General features: G+C 46.3%; 1 protein-coding gene across 1 annotated transcript in view; it reads left to right on the plus strand.

Annotated features, from left to right (window-relative positions):
- Positions 1 to 12561, plus strand: part of LOC141070536 (uncharacterized) — a 148495-nt gene extending 135934 nt beyond the window's left edge. The window contains 1 exon segment of the mRNA XM_073559548.1: positions 8006 to 12561. Within this exon segment, the coding sequence (XP_073415649.1) occupies positions 8006 to 8853 (848 nt within the window). The 3' untranslated portion in view covers positions 8854 to 12561.
- The last annotated feature ends 9958 nt before the right edge of the window (positions 12562 to 22519 follow it).

Genomic DNA, 22519 nt, shown 5'->3' on the forward strand with positions numbered 1-22519 from the left:
CCAGCAGCTCCCTGTCGCCGATGGAGTAATTTTTCTCCGCCGGCGAGAAGGTCTTAGAATAGAAGAAGCAGGGATGCTTCCGACCTTGAGCATCCTTTTGGTAAAGGACTGCTCCTGCACCGACGGAAGAAGCGTCTACCTCAAGGATAAACGGCTTATCCACATCGGGACGGTGTAAAATGGGAGCGCCTGCAAAGTGGGACTTTATGGAGGAAAAAGCCTTAGAAACCTGCTCGGTCCACGCCTTAGGATTAGCTCCTTTTTTCGTGAGAGCAACCAAAGGAGCTACCAGAGTGGAGAAGTGAGGTATAAACTGACGGTAATAATTGACGAACCCCAAAAAGCGCTGCACCGCTTTAAGAGAATGGGGTTCCTGCCAGTCCATAACCGCTTGCAGTTTGGCCGGATCCATAGCTAACTCCTGGGCCGAGATGACGTAGCCCAGAAATGGCAAGGACTCCTGCTCAAACTGACACTTCTCCAGCTTGGCGAACAGGGAATTCGCCCGCAGGCGGTCGAATACCCTGCAGACATCTTTCCGGTGGGTGGGCAAATCTGGCGAAAAGATGAGGATGTCATCCAGATAGACCACCACCGAGGTAGAAAGCATGTCACGGAAGACGTCGTTGACGAAGTCCTGGAAGACAGCGGGCGCATTACAATGGCCGAAGGGCATGACCAGATATTCATAATGGCCATCCCGAGTATTAAAAGCTGTCTTCCATTCGTCTCCCTCGCGAATATGGATCAGGTTGTATGCCCCTCGTAGGTCTAGCTTTGTGAAGATCCGCACCCCACGCAACCTGTCGAACAACTCGGAGATCAACGGGAGAGGGTACTTATTCTTTACCGTGATGGCATTGAGACTCCGGTAGTCGATGCAGGGGCGTAACTCTCCGCTCTTCTTCTGAACGAAGAAGAAGCCTGCCCCAGCCGGTGACACCGACTTCCTGATAAAGCCCCGACATTGCCTCTGTCTCCGGGAGAGACAATGGGTAGACACAACCTCGAGGAGGTTCTGTGCCCGGCAGGAGGTCAATCGGGCAATCATAGGGACGGTGCGGCGGGAGTGTCGCCGCAGACTTCTTAGAGAAGACGTCCGCATACTGATGGTAGGGTTCAGGAAGCGTGGAGAGATCTGTAGGCAGCTCTGTAGACGCTATCTGAAGACTGTCCCTTAGACACCTTCCCTCACAGTCCTTGCTCCGTCCTTGCCTGTTGTGATCCTTGGTCTTCATGATGCTCTCTGTGCTTCAAACAGAATCCTGAGACTATCACAGAGCAGGTGCATTTATATGGAGACTTGATTACACACAGGTGGATTATATTTATCATCATTAGTCATTTAGGACAACATTGGATCATTCGGAGATCCACAATGAACTTCTGGAGTGAGTTTCCTGCACTGAAAGTAAAGGGGCCGAATAATATTGCACGCCCCACTTTTCAGTTTTTTATTTTCCACAAAAATTTAAAATAACCAATAAATTTCGTTCAACTTCACAATTGTTTTCCACTTGTTGTTCATTCTTCACCAAAAATTTACATTTGGTATCTTTATGTTTGAAGCATGATATGTGGGAAAAGGTTGAAAAGTTCCAGGGGGCCAAATACTTTTGCAAGGCACTGTAGGAGAAATCCTACCAAAGGCAGGAGAAAGCTGGACTCTGAGACATCATAGAAGCACTAATCATAGCGGCACAAGAGCAAGCACTACGGTAAGTACCAGATCCATAGAAGCAGGAATCTACCAATAAAGACAAGACCCAAGGTACAGACTATGCAAAGAAACCTCAGAAATCATCCAACACATAGTGGCAGGATGCAAAATGCAATCAGGAACAGCGTATACCTTATGCCACAACCAAGAAGCGGGGATTGTAAGCAGGAACATCTGTACAGCATATGGGCTAAGTCCAGGTGTGAGACCCCAGAGAAAGTGGTGGAGAATGAAAGGGCAAAAATCCTGTGAGACATCAAGATCCAAATGGATAAACAGGTGTTGGCTAACCAACCAGACATTGTGATAGTAGACAAGGATCAGAAGACAGCAATGATAATAGACGTGATAGTGCCAAGTGACAGCAACATCAGAAAGAAGGAATATGAGAAGCTGGAGAAATACCAGGGACTCAAAGGAGAACTGGAGAAGATGTGGAAGGTGAAGGCAACATTGATTCCAGTGGTGATAGGAGCACTTGGAGCAGTGACCCCTAAGTTGGGAGAATGGCTACAACAGATCCCAGGAGCAACATCTGAGCTCTCTATCCAGAAAAGCGCAATGCTTGGAACAACTGAGATCCTGCGCAGAACCCTCAAACTCCCAGGCCTCTGGTAGAGGACCCAAGAATGAGAAAGAACAACAAAGATCTCCCCCAGTGGGGGGTGAGAAGGAAGTATATATACGCAGGCTCGGACTGGCCCATAGGGTAACAGGGGAATCCCCCGGTGGGCACCTGTGCAGATTTGGGCCCCCAACCCCACTATATGGGCAGTACTTGGTATAATTCAATTGATTCACTCTGTACAGAAAAAGTAGCAACTCATCAGTCATTAACCAAACTACCCAGTTTATTATTATATAGAGATATAGGAAAATTTGTGATCGAGTGAAGCGTAATAATTGTATGCAAGTGAAAAGTGGGCCCCCCCAATGTCAATTTTACTTGCTGGGCCCTTAGCATCCCAGTCTGACACTGTATATACGGTATTTAGTCAGTCACCAATTGTGCAAGTTCTCCCACTTAAAAATATGAGAGAGGCCTGTAATTGACATCATAGATAGACCACAGCTATGAGTGTCAAAATGAGAAAACAAATCCAGAAAATCACCTTGTCTAATTTGGCAAGATTTATTTTGCAAACTATGGTGGAAAATAAGTACTTAGTCATTAACAAAAGTTCATCTCAATATTTTGTTAGATATCCTTTGTTGGCAATGACAGAGGTCAAACGGTTTCTGTAAGTCTTCACAAGGTTGGCACACGCTGTTGGTGGTATGTTGGCCCATTCCTCCATGCAGATCTCCTCTAGAGCAGTGATGTTTCGGGCCTGTCGCTGGGCAACAGGGACTTTCAAATCCCTCCAAAGGTTTTCTATGGGGTTGAGATCTGGAGACTGGCTAGGCCACTCCAGGACCTTCATATGCTTCTTACAAAGCCACTCCTTCGTTGCCTTGGCAGTGTGCTTGGGATCATTATCATGCTGAAAGACCCATCCATGTTTCATCTTAAATGCCCATGCTGATGGAAGGAGGTTTGCCCTCAAAATCTCACAATACATGGCCCCATTCATTCTTTCATGTACATGGATCAGTCTTCCCGGTCCCTTTGCAGTGAAACAGCCCCAAAGCATGATGTTGTCACCACCATTCTTCACAGTAGGTATGGTGTTCTTTGGATGCAACTCAGCATTCTGTATCCTCCAAACACGACAAGTTTTGTTTGTACCAAACAGTTGTACTTTGGTTTCATCAGACCTTATGACATTCTCCAAATACTCTTCTGAATAATCCAAATGCTCTCTAGCAAACTTCAGACGGGCCCGGACATGTACTGGCTCAAGCAGGGGTACACGTCTGCACTGCAGGATCTGCGTCCCTGGCGGCGTAGTGTGCTACTGATGGTAGCCTTTGTTACGGTGGTTCCAGCTCTATGCAGGTCATGAACTAGGTTCCCCCGTGTGGTTCTGGGATTTTTGCTTACAGTTCTTGTGAACATTTTGACTCCACGGGGTGAGATCTTCCGTGGAGCCCCAGATCGAAGGGAGATTATCAGTGGTTTTGTATGTCTTCCATTTTGTTATTATTGCTCCCACAGTTGATTCCATCACACCAAACTGCTTGCCTATTGCAGATTCAGTGTTCCCAGCCTGGTGCAGGCCTACAATTTTGTTTCTGGTGTCCTTTGACAGCTCTTTTGTCTTCACCATAGTGGAGTTTGGAGTGTGACTGTTTGAGGTTGTGGACAGGTGTCTTTTACACTGATAAGGCCGGTTTCACATTAGCGCTTTTTAAGCGCACGCACGGCCGGGGGTAGCTCCGCCCCCGAGCCGGCTCTCTGTCCGGCGTGCCCTCCCCTTGCTTATAGCGCCGCCTCCTAGCGGACAGCGGCGCCTGCGATCGGCGCACCCTATCTTTAGCATAGGGTGCGCAGATCGTGCGCAGGCCGTGCGCTAGTTGCGCTTTGACCTGCGCTGCGCACTTCTGACGGTGCGCCGTGCGCGCCAAAATCCGAAAAGTTCGATTTTGGCGCGCACGGCGCACCGTCAAAAGTGCGCAGCGCAGGTCAAAGCGCAACTAGCGCACGGCCTGCGCACGATCTGCGCACCCTATGCTAAAGATAGGGTGCGCCGATCGCAGGCGCCGCTGTCCGCTAGGAGGCGGCGCTATAAGCAAGGGGCGGGCACGCCGGGCAGAGAGCCGGCTCGGGGGCAGAGCTACCCCCGGCCGTGCGTGCGCTTAAAAAGCGCTAATGTGAAACCGGCCTAACAAGTTCAAACAGGCGCCATTACTACAGGTAATGACAATGAGTGGAGGACAGAGGAGCCTGTTAAAAAAGAAGCTACAGGTCTCTGAGAGCCAGAAATCTTGCATGTCTTTAGGTTACCAAACATTTATTTTCCACCATAGTTTGAAAAATAAATCTTGCCAAATCAGACATGGTGATTTTCTGGACATGTTATCTCATTTTGACTCTCATAGTTGTGGTATACCTATGATGTCAATTGCAGGCCTCTCTGATCTTTGTAAGTGGGAGAACTTGCGCAATTGGTGGCTGACTAAATACTTTTTTCCACAGTGTGTGTGCGTGTGTGTGTATATATATATATATATATATATATATATACAGTCATGGCCAAAAGTATTGACACCCCTGCAATTCTGTCAGATAATATTCAGTTTCTTCCTGAAAATGATTGCAAACACAAATTCTTTGGTATTATTATCTTCATTTAATTTGTCTTAAATGAAAAAACACAAAAGAGAATGAAGCAAAAAGCAAAACATTGATCATTTCACACAAAACTCCAAAAATGGGCCGGACAAAAGTATTGGCACCCTCAGCCTAATACTTGGTTGCACAACCTTTAGCCAAAATAACTGCGACCAACCGCTTCCGGTAACCATCAATGAGTTTCTTACAATGCTCTGCTGGAATTTTAGACCATTCTTCTTTGGCAAACTACTCCAGGTCCCTGATATTTGAAGGGTGCCTTCTGCAAAATGCCATTTTTAGATCTCTCCACAGGTGTTCTATGGGATTCAGGTCTGGACTCATTGCTGGCCACCTTAGAAGTCTCCAGTGCTTTCTCTCAAACCATTTTCTAGTGCTGTTTGAAGTGTGTTTTGGGTTATTGTCCTGCTGGAAGACCCATGACCTCTGAGGTAGACCCAGCTTTCTCACACTGGGCCCTAAATTATGCTGCAAAATTTGTTGGTAGTCTTCTGACTTCATAATGCCATGCACATGGTCAAGCAGTCCAGTGCCAGAGGCAGCAAAGCAACCCCAAAACATCAGGGAACCTCCGCCATGTTTGACTGTAGGGACCGTGTACTTTTCTTTGAATGCCTCTGCTTTCTCCTGTAAACTCTATGTTGATGCTTTTGCCCTAAAAGCTCTACTTTTGTCTCATCTGACCAGAGAACATTCTTCCAAAATGTTTTAGGCTTTTTCAGGTAAGTTTTGGCAAACTCCAGCCTGGCTTTTTTATGTCTCGGGGTAAGAAGTGGAGTCTTCCTGGGTCTCCTACCATACAGTCTCTTTTCATTCAGATGCCGACGGATAGTACGGGTTGACACCGTTGTACCCTCGGACTGCAGGGCAGCTTGAACTTGTTTGGATGTTAGTGGAGGTTCTTTATACAACATCCGCACAATCTTGCGTTGAAATCTCTTGTCAATTTTTCTTTTCTGGCCACATCTAGGGAGGTTAGCCACAGTGCCATGGGCTTTAAACGTCTTGATGACACTGCGCACGGTAGACACAGGAACATTCAGGTCTTTGGAGATGGACTTGTAGCCTTGAGATTGCTCATGCTTCCTCGCAATTTGGTTTCTCAAGTCCTCAGACAGTTCTTTGGTCTTCTTTCTTTTCTCCATGCTCAATGTGGTACACACAAGGACACAGGACAGAGGTTGAGTCAACTTTAATCCATATCAACTGGCTGCAAGTGTGATTTAGTTATTGCCAACACCTGTTAGGTGCCACAGGTAAGTTACAGGTGCTGTTAATTACACAAATTAGAGAAGCATCACATGATTTTTCGAACAGTGCCAATACTTTTGTCCACCCTCTTTGTTATGTTTGGTGTGGAATTATATCCAATTTGGCTTTAGGACAATTCTTTTTGTGTTTTTTCATTTAAGACAAATTAAATGAAGATAATAATACCAAAGAATTTGTGTTTGCAATCATTTTCAGGAAGAAACTGAGTATTATCTGACAGAATTGCAGGGGTGTCAATACTTTTGGCCATGACTGTGTATATATATATATATATATATATATATATATATATACATACACATATATATATATATATACATACTGTGGGTATGTGTATATACAGTGTGTGTGTGTATATATATATATATATATATATATATGACACAGGGGTGTAACTACTGCGGTCGCAGCGGTCCCAGAGTGCTTAGGGGCCTGCTTGTGAGTTGTGTAGCGGGCGTGTCAGGGGAGTAGCAGCCTCTGGGAGCTGCAGCCGCTCATTGACTGTGCAGCTCCGTGCCTTGATTGGCTGCCAGGCAGGCTATAAGGTGGAAGGCGCGCATTCAGGAGCGTGTGATGGCTGTTCTCTTCTGTGCACACAGGACTTGTGATGAGGTCATCGGAGAGGAGGAGTCAGGGGTCTCAGTGTATGCAGGATGCTGCTGTGCTGGTTGTCATGATGCTGAATGAGGGTAAGTTTATGTGTGCGGTCAGGAGGGGTTTACAGGGTGTACGGAGCAGAGCCGTGTGTGTACAAGGTGTACAGAGCAGAGCCGTGTGTGTACGAAGTGTATGGAGCGCAGCCATGTATGCACAAGGTGTACGGAGTGGAGCCGTGTGTGTACGGAGTGGAGCCGTGTGCGTACGGAGAGGAGCCGTGTGTGTACGAAGTGTATGGAGCGGAGATGTGCGTGTAGGAGGTGTGCGTAGCGGTGCCGCGTGTGTATTTTGGCATGGGGGCCCCATTTGAAAGTTCGCACCGAGGCCCATAACTTTGTAGTTACGGCAGTGTATATACATATATATACTTCTTTTCTAATGGAGGAGGCTGATGGACTGGTCTTCTGGTCAGATGTAGCTCCATGAGCATTTATTTTGCTTTATATCTAAAAAGAGAGGATTTTGTGTAATAAGGAGAAGGTGCTGTGAATAACAAAACTAATGTGAATTTGCTGTGTAAGAGATGTGCTATACAAGACAAAATATCATGCTATGTAATAATAGACAGCACTATGAATAACAAAAATAATGTGAATTTGCTGTGTAAGGCTGGTTTCACACTTGCATTGGGCAGAGCTGCCGAGGGCTGCGTACTTCCTCCATGGGAAACATGAATCCTACAGAGAAGTGAGAAATTGGAACGGCAGAACCTGGAGGCCTAACGTAATAATCCAATAGTCATTGATTTGTGCTGTACTTTCTTAGTCAATTGGTAAATTATTTGTATTACAATTTGCATTAAAAATGTATAAAATATATACTATTGATATGATTTTGGTGTAGTAGTATTACTGGAAAATAATAATTGTTTTTCTTGACAGATGACTGTACCAGGAGCTCTGTGGGACATGTGATGCTTCCAGATTTCGCAATAGATGATCATGGTCTTACACCAGCTACATATGAAGAACATGCTATTATCCCCAATACACCTCAATCCCTTCTGAGAAAAGAACTTTCATCTGATCATTTTCAACAGGTCATGCATTCTGCTTCATCAATGACCGATATGCAAAACAAAAGTCATAGGAGTACTAGTGAACATGAAATAGCTCTTAAAGAGAAGAAAATATTTTCATGCTCAGAATGTGGGAAATGTTTTAATAAAAAATTGAATCTTGTTACACATCAGAGAATTCACACTGGGAAGAAGTCACTTTCATGTTCAGAATGTGGGAAATGTTTTGTATGGAAATCACATCTTGTTAGACACCAGAGAATTCACAAAAGGGAGAATTTATTTTTATGTAAGGAATGTGGTAAATGTTTTACAGTGAAAGCACATCTTGTTAGACATCAGAGAACTCACACAGGAGAGAAGCCATTTTCATGTTCAGAATGTGGGACATGTTTTTATGAGAAATCACATGTCATTGAACACCAGAGAATTCACACAGGGGAGAAGCCATTTTTATGTTCAGAATGTGGGAAATGTTTTAATAGAAAAATGACTCTTGTTACACATCAGAGAATTCACACAAGGGAGAAGTCACTTTCATGTTCAGAATGTGGGAAATGTTTTGTACGGAAATCACATCTTGTTAGACATCAGAGAATTCACACAGGGGATAGTTTATTTTTATGTAAGGAATGTGGTAAATGTTTTACAGTGAAATCACATCTTGTTAGACATCAGAAAACTCACACACAGGAGAAACCATATTCTTGTTCAGAATGTGGGAAATGTTTTAATGAGAAATCACATGTCATTGAACATCAGAGAATTCACACAGGGGAGAAGCCATTTTCATGTTCAGAATGTGGGAAATGTTTTACAAAGAAATCAACTCTTGTTGCACATCAGAGAATTCACACAGGGGAGAAGCCATATTCATGTTCAGAATGTGGGAAACATTTTACAGTGAAAGCAACTCTTGTTGGTCATCTAAGGACACACACAAGGAAGTAGCAAATTTCTTTTTTTATCGTTTTATTGAAAACATTTAAGAAAAAAAATACAAGTTATACAAAAATTAAACATCTACAAGAAAGAGGGAAAACAATTTGGAGCATTAAATTATTACTAGAAAATGTATACAATTATCAATGATTGCTAGTGAAAAACAATTATTATTCATATAATAAACCTATGTATGAATCATACGCAGTGCTGGTTACTATTATTGGCACTCCTTCATTTTTTCATAGACTGTACATTATCTTCAGAAATAAATGTACCAAAGTTACCGTATATCCTCAGGATTATTTAACTGGTGGTCCAAAGTAATACAACAATAAAACATTGTTTTTCAACTTAGATGTTGCAATTTCAAAAAAGAAACAGAATAAACAGCATGTGCAGCAATAAAGGCACCCCTGATTAATACTTGGTTGCACATCCTTTGGAATCAATGACAGCCTCCAAACGTTTCTTGTAGCCATCTATAAGCTTCTTGCACTTCTCAGCTGGTATTTTCTCCCACTCTTCCTCTGCATTTTGTTCAAGCTGAATGTTTGTAGCCTTCTTTTTCACAAAGGCAGATTTTAGCTCACCCCAAAGATTTTCAATGGTATGGAGGTCAATACTCATTGATGGCCATTTTAAAATGGTCCATTTTTTCCTTTTGGATGTGTACTTTTTGGTTTGTCAAGGTACTCTTTGTCAATGATCATTTGTTCCTTTTATTGTCTTTTCTTCAGCAATGCTTTCTTTCTTGGCCTTCGCCCATAAAGCTCTGCTTGGTTTAGTGTGCGACATATGGTACTTGTTGAAACGATAACCCCAGACTGTTCTTGGTTGGCCTTCAGATCTTTGAGTGTTTGACGGGGTGTTTTTTTTCCATAAATCGTACCAACCTTTGAAGACATCTATTGTCAATTTTTCTCTTTCCAGCACGTCCAGGGAGGTTCTTGACGGTTACAAGCCTGGCAAATTTCTTAATAATATTGCACACTGTTGAAACGTGGATACCAAGATCTTGGGAGGTGGCCTTATACGTTTGGAAGTCTTGTGTTTGCTAATAGCAGTTCTGATGTCCTCAGACAGCTCCTTTGTCTTCACCATGTGGCTTTTTAAAACTGTGATGTACCAGTTAGTTGTATCATGAGAGACAGGTATGTATCGCACAGACAGAGGTCTACTGCGATCTAAATCCAGGACAGATTGCTGGGTCTTGTTGTCCCTCAAACCTGTATATTTGATTAGGACTGGATTTAAGGGTTAACCAGAAAGTGATGGGTGGGCTGGTTAACCACATAATTCCCAGGGGGTGTGTTCCTGTGATGTCAGAAAGGTCCTATATGCTTCCTGGTTGCACCACATGGGTAGAAAAGGTTATGTGTGAGGCTGGATCTCCTGAAAATCAAGGAAGCTACTGATGGTCCGGACTAGTGACAGGACCGATATAAAGCCTGTGAAGCCTGAAAATCTGTGAAGCAGGTAACCCAGAGCATGGGGAATTGTGTTCACTGACAGGTATCAGTTATTGAACTGTGCGGACGTAATCGCAGTTGATATGGTCTAATATGTCAGATACGTTTCTATAAAGTGAGCAGGTGTATCTGCTAAAGAGAATGGACTGTATGTCGGTTACGTGATGTTTACATGGCCTACAGTTGTTTATTGATGTGTAATAAACCAGAAATGGACTTATTTAAATGAAGAAACTGTTGCTGTATGTTCAAATATCGCTGCCAAGTGAGTGTACCCCAACCCGCTTATCGATCGCTACGTCACATGTGGTCGGAGAATGCGGGCAGTCTTGTAGTCTTGTTGCTAGGGACAACGGATGAGGCCTACAAGCTCGGTTCCTGGGGCAACGGGCAAAGTGCACGTTTCTGGATTCTGCAGCAGTACAGCCTGGTTGCTAGGGGCAATGAGAGCTGCAAGAGGACACGCAGAAGCAAGCGTCTGGCTGTGGCTCGGAAGAGCCACGAAGATTAAAGCATCTGGCTGTAACTTGGTGGGGTTACGAAGTTTATCAATGCACTCAACCCAGGTTTGCTGTGGCTTGGAGGAGCATCCCAGGACAAGAGCAGGAGCTGTGCAGAATGCCCATCATGGATCGGTGTACAGCGGCAGGGGTTCGACAGCTGTGGGTGCCAGGAGATCCTGCGACAGCCCTGGGAAGCGAAGCAGCCATGGGTGAAGTGGCTTACAGTGACGCTCTCAAGGAGATCTATCCGTGAACCGTGTGCATCCGCTAGAGCTGGTGGGGTGTCCACGGAAGGTATCCCAAAAGGGGGTAGTTGTCCTAAAGGGGATAGTGATCGCTACGTCACAAAACTTTGAAGTCATAATTCATTGGTTAATTCATGTCACATGTGACTAATTTAATGTAAAGGGTGCCAATACCAGTGTCACAGCAAGCTTTAGGTTTTTCTATTTTTCCCTCCCATTGTTTTTTGTTTTACATTTTTATTTCTCATTTGCGCTCTTGTATTTAACCCCTTAAGGACCAAGCCACGTTGTAGGATAATGATCAGGCCTTAACTTTGAAATCAGACCACTGTCACTTTATGTGGTTATAACTCTGGAATGCTTCAACGTATCCCACGGATTCTCAGAATGTTTTTTCGTGACATATTGTACTTTATGATAGTAGTACAATTTCTTCAAAATTTCTTGTGTTTATTTGTGAAAAAAAATATAAATTTTGCAAAAAATTTGACAATTTCACAATTTTAAAACTTTTAATTTTTATGACCCTAAATCATAGTGATATGTCATACAAAGTTAATAAATAACATTTCCCATGTCTACTTTACATCAGCACTTTTTTTTAAACATTTTTTTTTATTAGGAAGCTATAAGGGTTAAAATTTGACTAGTGATTTCTCATTTTTGCAACAAAATTTACAAAACCATTTGTTTTAGGGACCACCTCACATTTGAAGTCACTTTGAAGAGTTAATATGACAGAAAATACCCAAAAGTAACACCATTCTAAAAACTGCACCCCTCAAGGTGCTCAAAACCACATTCAAAAAGTTTAATAACCCTTCAGGTGCTTCACAAGAATTGAAGCAATGTGGAATGAAAAAATGAACATTTGACTTTTTTCACAAAAATTTTACTTCTGACACAATTTTTTTTATTTTGTCAAGGGTATCAGGAGAAAACAAACCACAATATTTGTTGTGCAATTTCTCCTGAGTACACCGATACCCCATGTGTGAAGGAAGACCACTCTTTAGGCGCATGGCAGGGCTCGAAAGGGAAGGAGCACCATTTGAGGTTTTCAAGGCAAAATTGGCTGGAATTGAGATTGGATGCCATGTCGCATTTGGAGAGTCCCTGATGTGCCTAAACAGTGGAAACCCATCACTGTGTCGATACGCGTGGGTTTGGGGGTCCCATGTAACCTACCCGGTAGCTTGTTCATCCTCAGAAACCAGGTGATATCACGCTAGGGAAAGGGACTTATTAATGTCTGTTTATTTGTGTTGGCAACATGATAAGCATTCAATTTCCTGTCCATGGTATATGTAGAATTTCTATGTAACCATAGTAGTTATTGATAATATGGTATTTTTTTGATTTGAGGTCATGATTGTCATAACAATTGATTTGATAGACCCTAGGTTATGGTAACTAGCAGATACCTGGCATTATACTGTATGGTTGGTCTTGGGACCCATAGCATTTAACTATTTATTAAAATGACCCATTGTCTTTGTTTTGTTATCAATGTCTGGTTGTTCAGACCTTTTAATTGTTTTTAACCACAAAGTGTCTGTTTGTTGTGTCCATTAATAAAATTGATACTTTTTTCATATCTTTGTGGTGATCCCTATTTGTGTGCATATACTTTTCCCTTTTCATGTGCTCTAAACAGTGGAAACCCCCAACAAGTGACTCATTTTGGAAACTAGACCCCCAAGGAACTTATCTAGATGTGTGATGAGCACTTTGAACCATCGAGTGCTTCACAGACGTTTATAACGTAGAGCCGTGAAAATAGAAAATCATGTTTTTTTCACAAAAATTATCTTTTTGCCCCAATTTTATTTTTTCCAAGGGTAACAGGAAAAGTTGGACCCCAAAAGTTGTTGTGCAATTTGTCCTGAGTACGCTGATACCCCATATGTGGGGGTAAACCACTGTGATCACCTTACTGCGATCTTTGGGAGGCAGAATGAACAAATCCACAAACGGTGAAGAATTGGTTTTATTTTTTATGCCGTTCCTCGTGCGGTATTAGTGATTAGACGTCTTTATTTTTTGGGTCGGTGCGATTACAGCGATACCAGATTTATATCCTTTGTTTTATGTATAGCTTCTGTCACACACTAAAAGACGCTTTTTTTGTAAAAAGGTTATGCCTCGCCATATTTTGAGAGCTATAAATTTTCCATATTCCGGCCGACAGAGTCATGTTAGGGCTTGTTTTTTGCAGGACGAGCTGACGTTTTTATTGGTACCATTTTCGGGCACATGACATTTTTGATCACTTTCTATTCCGATTTTTGTGGAGGCAGAATGAACAAAAACCAGCAATTTAGGAATTTATTTATTTTTCTCCGTTCTGCGTGTGGTAAAATTGATAAGGCAGCTTTATTCTTCAGGTCAGTACGATTACAGCAATACCTCATTTATATTTTTTATGTTTTGGCGTTTTTACACAATAAAAACTTATAGAAAGCATAATTATTTTTGCATCACTTTATTCTGCGAGCTATAACTTTTTTATTATTCCGCCGATTGAGCTATATTGTGGCTTGTTTTTTGTGGGACAAGATGACATTTTCAGTGATGCTATTTTTATTTACTTTCATCTTTTTGATCGCGTTTTAATCCACTTTTTCCAAGCGGTGTGATGATAAAGCATAATTTGCTACTTTTTTTGGCTTTTTTATGGAGTTCACTGAAGGGGTTAACTAGTGTGACACTTTTATAGATCTGAGTTTTTTGGGGTTTTTTTGAAACATCATTTTTATTGATTTTGTAATGAAGTTGCATATTATAAGCTATAAACGTTGCATTGAATTGTTACAAAGAACATATTTAAACATGCTTATCACCTAAGCCTGAATAGAAGCAAAAATAAACTAAAGGTACTGTCACACTTAGATATGACGCGGTCAGGATCGCTGGTACATTGCTTAGTGGTCGCTATTGAGCTGCCACACAGGCAGATCTCACCAGCGACATCGCAGGGGTCGGGGGTCGCTACTTACCTGTCAGAAGAGGCGATCCTGACGTCCTCCCGCCCGGCTCCACGCGTCGCTCGTCGTCACAGCAGGAAGCCCAGCAGGAAGCTGATGACGAGAAATGGTCCAGGACGTTCTCGCGCGATCAGCGATAACCAGCGGGGGAGTGGTCGGAGGTAAGTATCAGACATAGCGATATCGCTAGTGATATCCCTATAACGTCACAAAAACCAGTGACGTTATAGCGATATTGTTAGCGATATCGCTTAGTGTGACAGGGCCTTTAACAAATATAAAATTATCAAACCCCCTTAGTCCACATTTTCATAGATTACATTGACTGAATTCAGACACCTTATCCTCCATGTAGCTCATATAACACATTTCAGTTTTCCCAGATTACCACTCAAATCCTCTAATAGATACCAATCCGAATCCACAAAGGCGCTCATTAAGTCTTGAATTTCTCTGGTGGTCAGTGACGTTTCTATAAACACTCTCCATTTTTAAAAATTTTTTTTCGTCATTTTATCTTTATTTCTTTCTGTTTCTCTTTTTTCCAAAAATAAGACAGATGGTAAACCTTCTGTAAGGTACTCCTGGGGTGGACCCACTAGACCGTGGCAACGAACCTCCCGAGGGCGAGCTGACCAGGTGGACCACCCCCTATACAGGGAGTGTATGGGGCAGGCCCACGGGGAACTATCACCACGGTAGCCGGTACCCGGGAAAGTCAGAGCGGACAGACAGGTAGATCCAAAGAGCAGGCACTGGACAGACGACACGGCTCGGAGACACAGGAGAGACGGCACGTCTTGGCGAGACAGGAGGGATGGCAAGGCTTGAAGACACAGGAGGGACACGGACGAGAACCGAAGCCACAGAACCTAGGAGAGGAAGCACAAGAGGAACTAGGTAAATGCACGGGAGAAGGCAGGGGAGCGCTAGGAGAGCGGCCAGAGTCACTAGCAAGTACTAATGATAGTCAGGCATCGCCTCCAGAAGGAGGCGGCCTGATATAGGGAGAGCGAAGGCCTTCCAGGTCATGACCTCCAGCTGGAGGAGGAGACGCGCATCCTCAGGTGGGGGAGAGCGCGCGCCCGGCCATAGCGAGGAGACGCACCCACCGAGGAGGAGGAGCGGGAGCGCGCACCAGGGGGCTGGACAGAGGCGATCGTGGGCCGTGGACGGGAGGCCGGGAGAGACCGCGCCGAGACCCGCAGCGGCCGGTGCGGCAGAGAGGTGACCCCCGGAGAGCGGGTGAGCCTGGGCCGAAGGGAGGTAAGAGAGGAAGTCCGCGGCAGCCGCCGCGTGACAGTACCCCCCCCTTATGCGCCCTCCCCCGCAGACCGGACAAAAATTTAGCCAGGATTCGAGGAGCTTGGATATTCTCCTGGGGCTCCCAGGATCTCTCCTCAGGACCAAAGCCCTTCCAATCAACCAAAAAAAAGGTTTTCCCTTTTTGCTTTCTCATGGCCAAAATATCTCTCACCTCAAATACATCGTCTGCGGCGGCAGGCGGAGGTGAGTGAGGAGCTTCAGAAAGGAAACGATTGAAAATAACTGGCTTAAGCAAAGACACATGGAAAGCATTAGGGATGCGGAGAGAGGCGGGAAGACGCAATTTATAGGAGACATCATTAATACGGGACAAGACCTCAAAAGGTCCAATATAGCGGGGGCCCAGTTTGTGGGACGGGACTTTGAGGTGAATAAACTTGGAGGCTAGCCAAACTTTATCACCTGGGTGATATGGTGGGACATCCAGGCGCCTCTTGTCTGCGAATCCTTTTACCCTGTTACGCACCAACTCGAGAGCGGTCTTGGTCTCCTGCCAGATCTTGGAGAATTCGCCGGACAGAAGATCAGCCGCCGGTACACCCGAGGCGGGGGGAACTGGTAGAGGTACACCAGGATGTAGACCGTAGACGACAAAAAACGGGGATTTGCCAGAAGATTCACTGATGTGGTTATTATAGGAAAACTCAGCCCACGGGAGTAATTCAGACCAGTCGTTCTGGTGGATATTAGAAAAGTGCCGGAGGTAGTTCACCAAACTCTGATTCGTCCGTTCTGCCTGACCGTTGGACTGTGGATGATAAGATGAGGAGAAGTCAAGGGTGACATCCATCGATTTGCATAGAGCTCTCCAGAAGCGAGAGGTGAATTGGACTCCTCTGTCCGAGACAATATGTTGGGGCAGTCCATGGAGACGAAAGATGTGCTGGACGAAAATCTTCGCCAAGGCGGAAGCCGATGGCAAGCCAGGCAAAGGGATGAAGTGGGCCATTTTAGAGAATCTATCTACTACCACTAAGACGAAGTACACTTGGCAGAGGAGGGTAGGTCCGTAATAAAGTCCATGGCAATGTGTTGCCAAGGCGACGAGGGTACTGGAAGTGGATGTAGAAGACCAGAAGGCAGCTGCCGAGGCACCTTGATTTTGGCACACGAGAGACAGGAGGCGACGAAATCCCGGATATCTTGGGAAAGGGTCGGCCACCAGTAATAGCGGGACACCAGAAGAAGTGTCTTTTTATGGCCGAGATGACCCGCCAGTTTAGAAGCATGGCCCCAGTGGAGGATTCGTCTTCGGTCCCTCTCAGAAACGAAAGTCTTGCCAGGTGGGGTAGCGAGGAGAGAAAGCGGTGCCACGGTGATGAACCTGGATGGGTCCAAAATATGTGCAGGTTCCTCCTCGACATCCGTGGAAAGAGAGGACCTGGACAAGGCGTCGGCTTTGAGGTTCTTGTTGCCTGGACGAAAATGCAGGTCAAAATCGAATCGGCCAAAGAACAGAGACCACCTGGCCTGCCGAGGGTTGAGTCTTTGTGCAGACCGCAGGTACGCCAGATTCTTATGGTCTGTGTAGATTGTGAAGGGATGTGCGGCGCCCTCCAACAAGTACCTCCACTCTTCTAGGGCTAACTTGATGGCAAGCAGTTCTCGGTCTCCGATGGAATAATTCCGCTCTGGGGTGGAGAAAGATTTTGAAAAGAAACCGCACGTAACGAGCCTGCCGGAGGAGGACCTCTGAGACAAAACAGCTCCGGCTCCCGTTGCGGATGCATCTACCTCAAGGACGAATGGTTTGTTGACCTCAGGGCGATAGAGTATGGGGGCCGTGGCAAAGGCACGTTTCAGAGATAGAAAGGCTTCTTCTGCTTCAGGAGTCCAGACGTGTGGGTTGGCTCCCTTACGGATCAAAGATGAGATAGCGCCAGTCAAAGAGGAGAAATGGGAGATGAACTGCCGGTAGTAGTTTGCGAAGCCGAGAAAACGCTGAATGGCTTTCACCCTTGAGGACGTGGCCAGTTAAGCACGGCCGAAACCTTCTCAGGATCCATACGCAGACCAGAGTCGGAGATGATATAGCCCAGAAATGGAAGAGAGGACTGCTCAAAGGCACACTTCTCCAACTTGGCGTACAGACGATTCTCCCTCAAACGGAACAGCACGCGCCGGACATCTCTTCTATGGGTGGACAGATCAGGAGAAAAGACCAGGATATCGTCGAGGTACACAACCACGCAGGAATACAGAAGGTCTCGGAAGACGTCGTTCACAAATTCCTGAAAGACTGCGGGAGCGTTGCATAACCCAAAGGGCATGACGAGATACTCATAGTGTCCATCTCTGGTGTTGAAGGCGGTCTTCCACTCATCTCCAGAGCGAATACGGATGAGATTATAGGCTCCACGGAGATCCAATTTAGAAAAGATTCGTGCCCCACGTAGCCGGTCGAACAACTCGGGGATGAGAGGTAGCGGATATCTATTCTTAACGGTAATCTCGTTGAGACCACGATAGTCAATACAGGGGCGCAGGGACCCGTCTTTTTTCTTGACAAAAAAGAAGCCAGCTCCAGCAGGGGAAGAAGACTTTCGGATGAAGCCCCTTGCCAAATTCTCCTGTACATATTCGGTCATGGCCTGGGACTCGAGTGGACTCAATGGATAGATCCGCCCTCGGGGCGGAGTCGAGCCAGGAACAAGCTCGATGGGACAATCATATTGCCGGTGCGGAGGAAGGACCTCCGCTTCCTTTTTATCGAAGACGTCCGCGAAGGCCCAGTAAGCCGAAGGCAACTCCGCAGGGCCCGAGACAGGAGACGAGCATTTGAGGGGTCGTACTGGGCGGAGACATCTGGTTTGGCAGAAACGGCCCCAGCGAAGGATGTCTCCGGACCGCCAATCCAGAACAGGTTCATGCATCCGCAACCACGGAAGACCCAGAAGCACGGTGTGGGACAAAGACGGTAGCACGAAGAAGGTTATCTTTTCACGGTGCAAGACCCCGATCTGTAACTCCAGCTCTTCAGTGACCAGAGTAACGGCTTCGCGCAAGGGAGCACCGTCGACAGAGGCTAACTGCCGGGGAACCTCCAAGGACCTGACAGGTATCCCTAATCTCTTCACCGCCTCGAGTTTGATGAAGTTTCCCGCAGCCCCCGAATCAATATAGGCTAACTCCGAAAAACGTTTGGAGCCCAGGAAAAACACAACAGAAAGGGTCAAGGGTAGAGAGGTGTCAGTGACACCTAGGGAGGCCTCTCTTACCTGTCCTAGGCGGAGGAGTTTCCAGGCCTCACAGGACAGGAACGCAGGAGATGGGAGGCGCTGCCACAATAGAGACAAAGGCCATGAGCGAGTCTGTCCTGGCGGCGAAGCTCCGCGGGCCTTAGTCGGTCCACTTGCATGGGTTCGGGAGCTGCGGCTGCGGCGGAGGACCGTGAGCGTGGTGGGCTGTGTGTAGGAGGAGAAAAACGATTGGGCCTTCTCTCCCTGGCGATCTCGCGGGAACGCTCCCGGAAACGCAGATCAACTCGTGTTGCCAGCGAGATGAGGTCCTCCAAAGTCGAGGGTGTATCCCGGCCTGCCAGCTCGTCCTTGATTCGGGATGATAAGCCTCGCCAAAAAGCCCCAACCAGGGCCTCATTGTTCCACCCCAGCTCCGAGGATAACGTACGGAACTGGATGGCGTACTGTCCTACCGAGAGAGTACCCTGGCGAAGGCAGAACAAAGACTCGGTAGCAGAGACCAGGCGACCGGGCTCATCGAAGACCTTACGAAAGGTCTCCAAGAAAGTTGCGAGCTGGGAGACTATCGGGTCATCGCGTTCCCACAAGGGATTCACCCAGGCCAGTGCCTCACCCTCAAAGTGGGAAATCATAAAGGCCACTTTGGCCCGGTCGGAGGGATACTGTAGGGGAGCCAACTCGAAATGCAACTGGTACTGGTTGATGAACCCCCGACAGAGTTTGGGATCTCCGCTATAACGTGGGGGTTTGGCCAACCGGGGAGAGGAGTGTGGAACTGCCACAGGTGCCGGAACTGCGGCTGCCGCCTGTAGGGCTAGTAAGCGGTTATCTACAGAGGCAATGTAGTTCAAAATATGGGCCTGGGTGTCGCGCTGCTGGGCCAGTTCCTGCTGCAGGCCGGAGATCTGGGAGGCAATTCCCGGATCGGAGGTCTGCAAAGAGGAAAGTCGGGACTCCATCGATTTGAGGAACGACATGATCCTCGCCTGGTTCTCACGAAGGAACAAAAGTTCCTTTTGGGTCGGGGTCGAGGTACCAGCGGGATCCATGGCCTGACTATACTGTAAGGTACTCCTGGGGTGGACCCACTAGACCGTGGCAACGAACCTCCCGAGGGCGAGCTGACCAGGTGGACCACCCCCTATACAGGGAGTGTATGGGGCAGGCCCACGGGGAACTATCACCACGGTAGCCGGTACCCGGGAAAGTCAGAGCGGACAGACAGGTAGATCCAAAGAGCAGGCACTGGACAGACGACACGGCTCGGAGACACAGGAGAGACGGCACGTCTTGGCGAGACAGGAGGGATGGCAAGGCTTGAAGACACAGGAGGGACACGGACGAGAACCGAAGCCACAGAACCTAGGAGAGGAAGCACAAGAGGAACTAGGTAAATGCACGGGAGAAGGCAGGGGAGCGCTAGGAGAGCGGCCAGAGTCACTAGCAAGTACTAATGATAGTCAGGCATCGCCTCCAGAAGGAGGCGGCCTGATATAGGGAGAGCGAAGGCCTTCCAGGTCATGACCTCCAGCTGGAGGAGGAGACGCGCGTCCTCAGGTGGGGGAGAGCGCGCGCCCGGCCATAGCGAGGAGATGCACCCGCCGAGGAGGAGGAGCGGGAGCGCGCACCAGGGGGCTGGACAGAGGCGATCGTGGGCCGTGGACGGGAGGCCGGGAGAGACCGCGCCGAGACCCGCAGCGGCCGGTGCGGCAGAGAGGTGACCCCCGGAGAGCGGGTGAGCCGGGGCCGAAGGGAGGTAAGAGAGGAAGTCCGCGGCAGCCGCCGCGTGACACCTTCCTTGATCTCTTTTATCCCTGGGAGTGTTTTAGCTAGCCAATGTTGCAGAATTAGACATTTTGTCACCATTGCAATGGTGTGAAACAAGTCATGTAGCCGTCCCCCTCTTGTTTTACCCATCGTAAAGTGAAACAACCAACACAATGGATCTACTTCTACCCATATCCCACTTATCTTCAGATACATATCCTGGACTTTTAACCAGAGTTCTTGTGTCCTGGGACATGACCACAATCCATGTTCTGTGTCTGTTTTGGGCAGCTTGTCTGCCTATCAGGATTCTACGGAGTCGGAGGTATATTGAAGCCACATATTGTTTTATGCATTATTCTGAACTGACTGCCTCTCCATTGTTCATTGATGATATGCTTTCTTACCAATTCCCAGCTCCGCAGAATCTTATGCTCAAGTTCTTCAACATGTATATGTTTTTCCCATTTGTGAAATATTTTGCCCTTCCCTGAAGGGCGTAATATGTCCCTCAGCATACCATATATTGAGGTGATAGATATTTCTCCAATGTCTTTGGTAACCAAGTCCTCCCATATTTCTGAATTGATTTCCTTCCTCACATCCTGAAGGAGGTCTAATACATAATGCTTTAATTGACAATATAACATCAAATGAAATCTCGGCAGCTCAAATTTGTCTATTACTTCCAATCCCGTCAACCAGTGTCTGTATACCTTTCACCAACCACTCTGTGTATAATTTATTTTCTCTTCCTAATCTAAAGGCAGGAAATGCCCAAGGATTCAGGTGTTTCGACACTCTCCACGACATTTTTAGTTTTTTTCTTACTGCCTTCCATTTGGCAATGGTATCTTTACATATTACTGAATATTTAGGCTGAGTTCACACTTGGCGTTTTTTTCGCGTTTCCGCGGTGGTTTTAACGGCGCGATTTTGCCGCGAAAACGCGAAAAATAAGCATCCCATGCATTCCTATGGGATTCCGCAATGCTGTGCTAATGCTGCGGTTTTTACCACGGCGGAATCGCTTCACGGTAAAAACCGCAGCATGCTCATTAATTTGCGGAATCACAGCGATCCCGCACCCATAGGAATGCATTGTTCCGCTTACTTCCCGCATGTGGCTGTGCACACCATGCGGAAAGTAAGCAGAACAATTGCGGATGGTACCCATGGTCCGGAGGAGAGGAGACTATCCTCCGGGCTTTGGGTACCATATCCCTGCAAAAAATAGAATTTAAAAATAAAAAATATTGTTATTCTCACCCTCCGACGTCCCGCGCAGCCTTCCCGCTTCTCTTCACGCTCTCGTTCCCAGTAGTCCTTTGAGAAAATGCCCGCGATTGCGTCCGTTCTCGCGGGATCGCGAAGTCTCGCGGTCATTCGCGCGACGTCATCGCGAATGACCGTGAGACATCGTGATCCCGCGAGAACGGACGTCATCGCGGGCATTTTCGCAAAGGACTACTGGGAACGGATGCGCGGGACGTCGGAAGGTAAGAATAACACCATTTTTTATTTTTTTTACATTCTATCTTTTACTACTGATGCTGCATAGGCGGCCTCAGTAATAATAATAATAATAATAATAAATTTTATTTTTATAGCGCCGACATATTCCGCAGCACTTTACATTTCAGAGGGGATTTGTACAGACAATAGACATTACAGCATAACAATAATCACATACAGTAGATTATAACAAATACCAAGAGGAGTGAGGGCCCTGCTCGCAAGCTTACAGTCTATGAGGAAAGAGGTAGACACGAAAGGTGGGTGGTAACAGTTGCTCTGATTGTATGGACCAGCCATAATGTTAAGTGTGTAACAGTACAGACACAGAGGGCTAATGGATGCATAAAGCATGTGGGAACATGATGCTGGGAACCTGGTTATGGTAAAACTTTTGGCTCTGCCACACAGGGATAGGTTAGGTTAATGTGTTGAGGCGATAGGCCAGTCTGAATAAATGCGTTTTCAGGACACGCTTAAAATTGTGGGGATTGGGGACTAATCGTATTGACCTGGGAAGTACATTCCAAAGAATTGGCGCGGCACGTGTAAAGTCTTGGAGACGGGAGTGGGAGGTTCTGACTATTGAGGATACTAACCTCAGGTCATCAGCAGAACGGAGGGCGCGGGTAGGGTGGTATACTGAAACAAGGGAGGAGA

Source organism: Dendrobates tinctorius, unplaced genomic scaffold (assembly GCF_039654945.1).
Source record: "Dendrobates tinctorius isolate UK_male_01 unplaced genomic scaffold, ASM3965494v1 ptg000014l, whole genome shotgun sequence".
Lineage (NCBI taxonomy): Eukaryota > Metazoa > Chordata > Amphibia > Anura > Dendrobatidae > Dendrobates > Dendrobates tinctorius.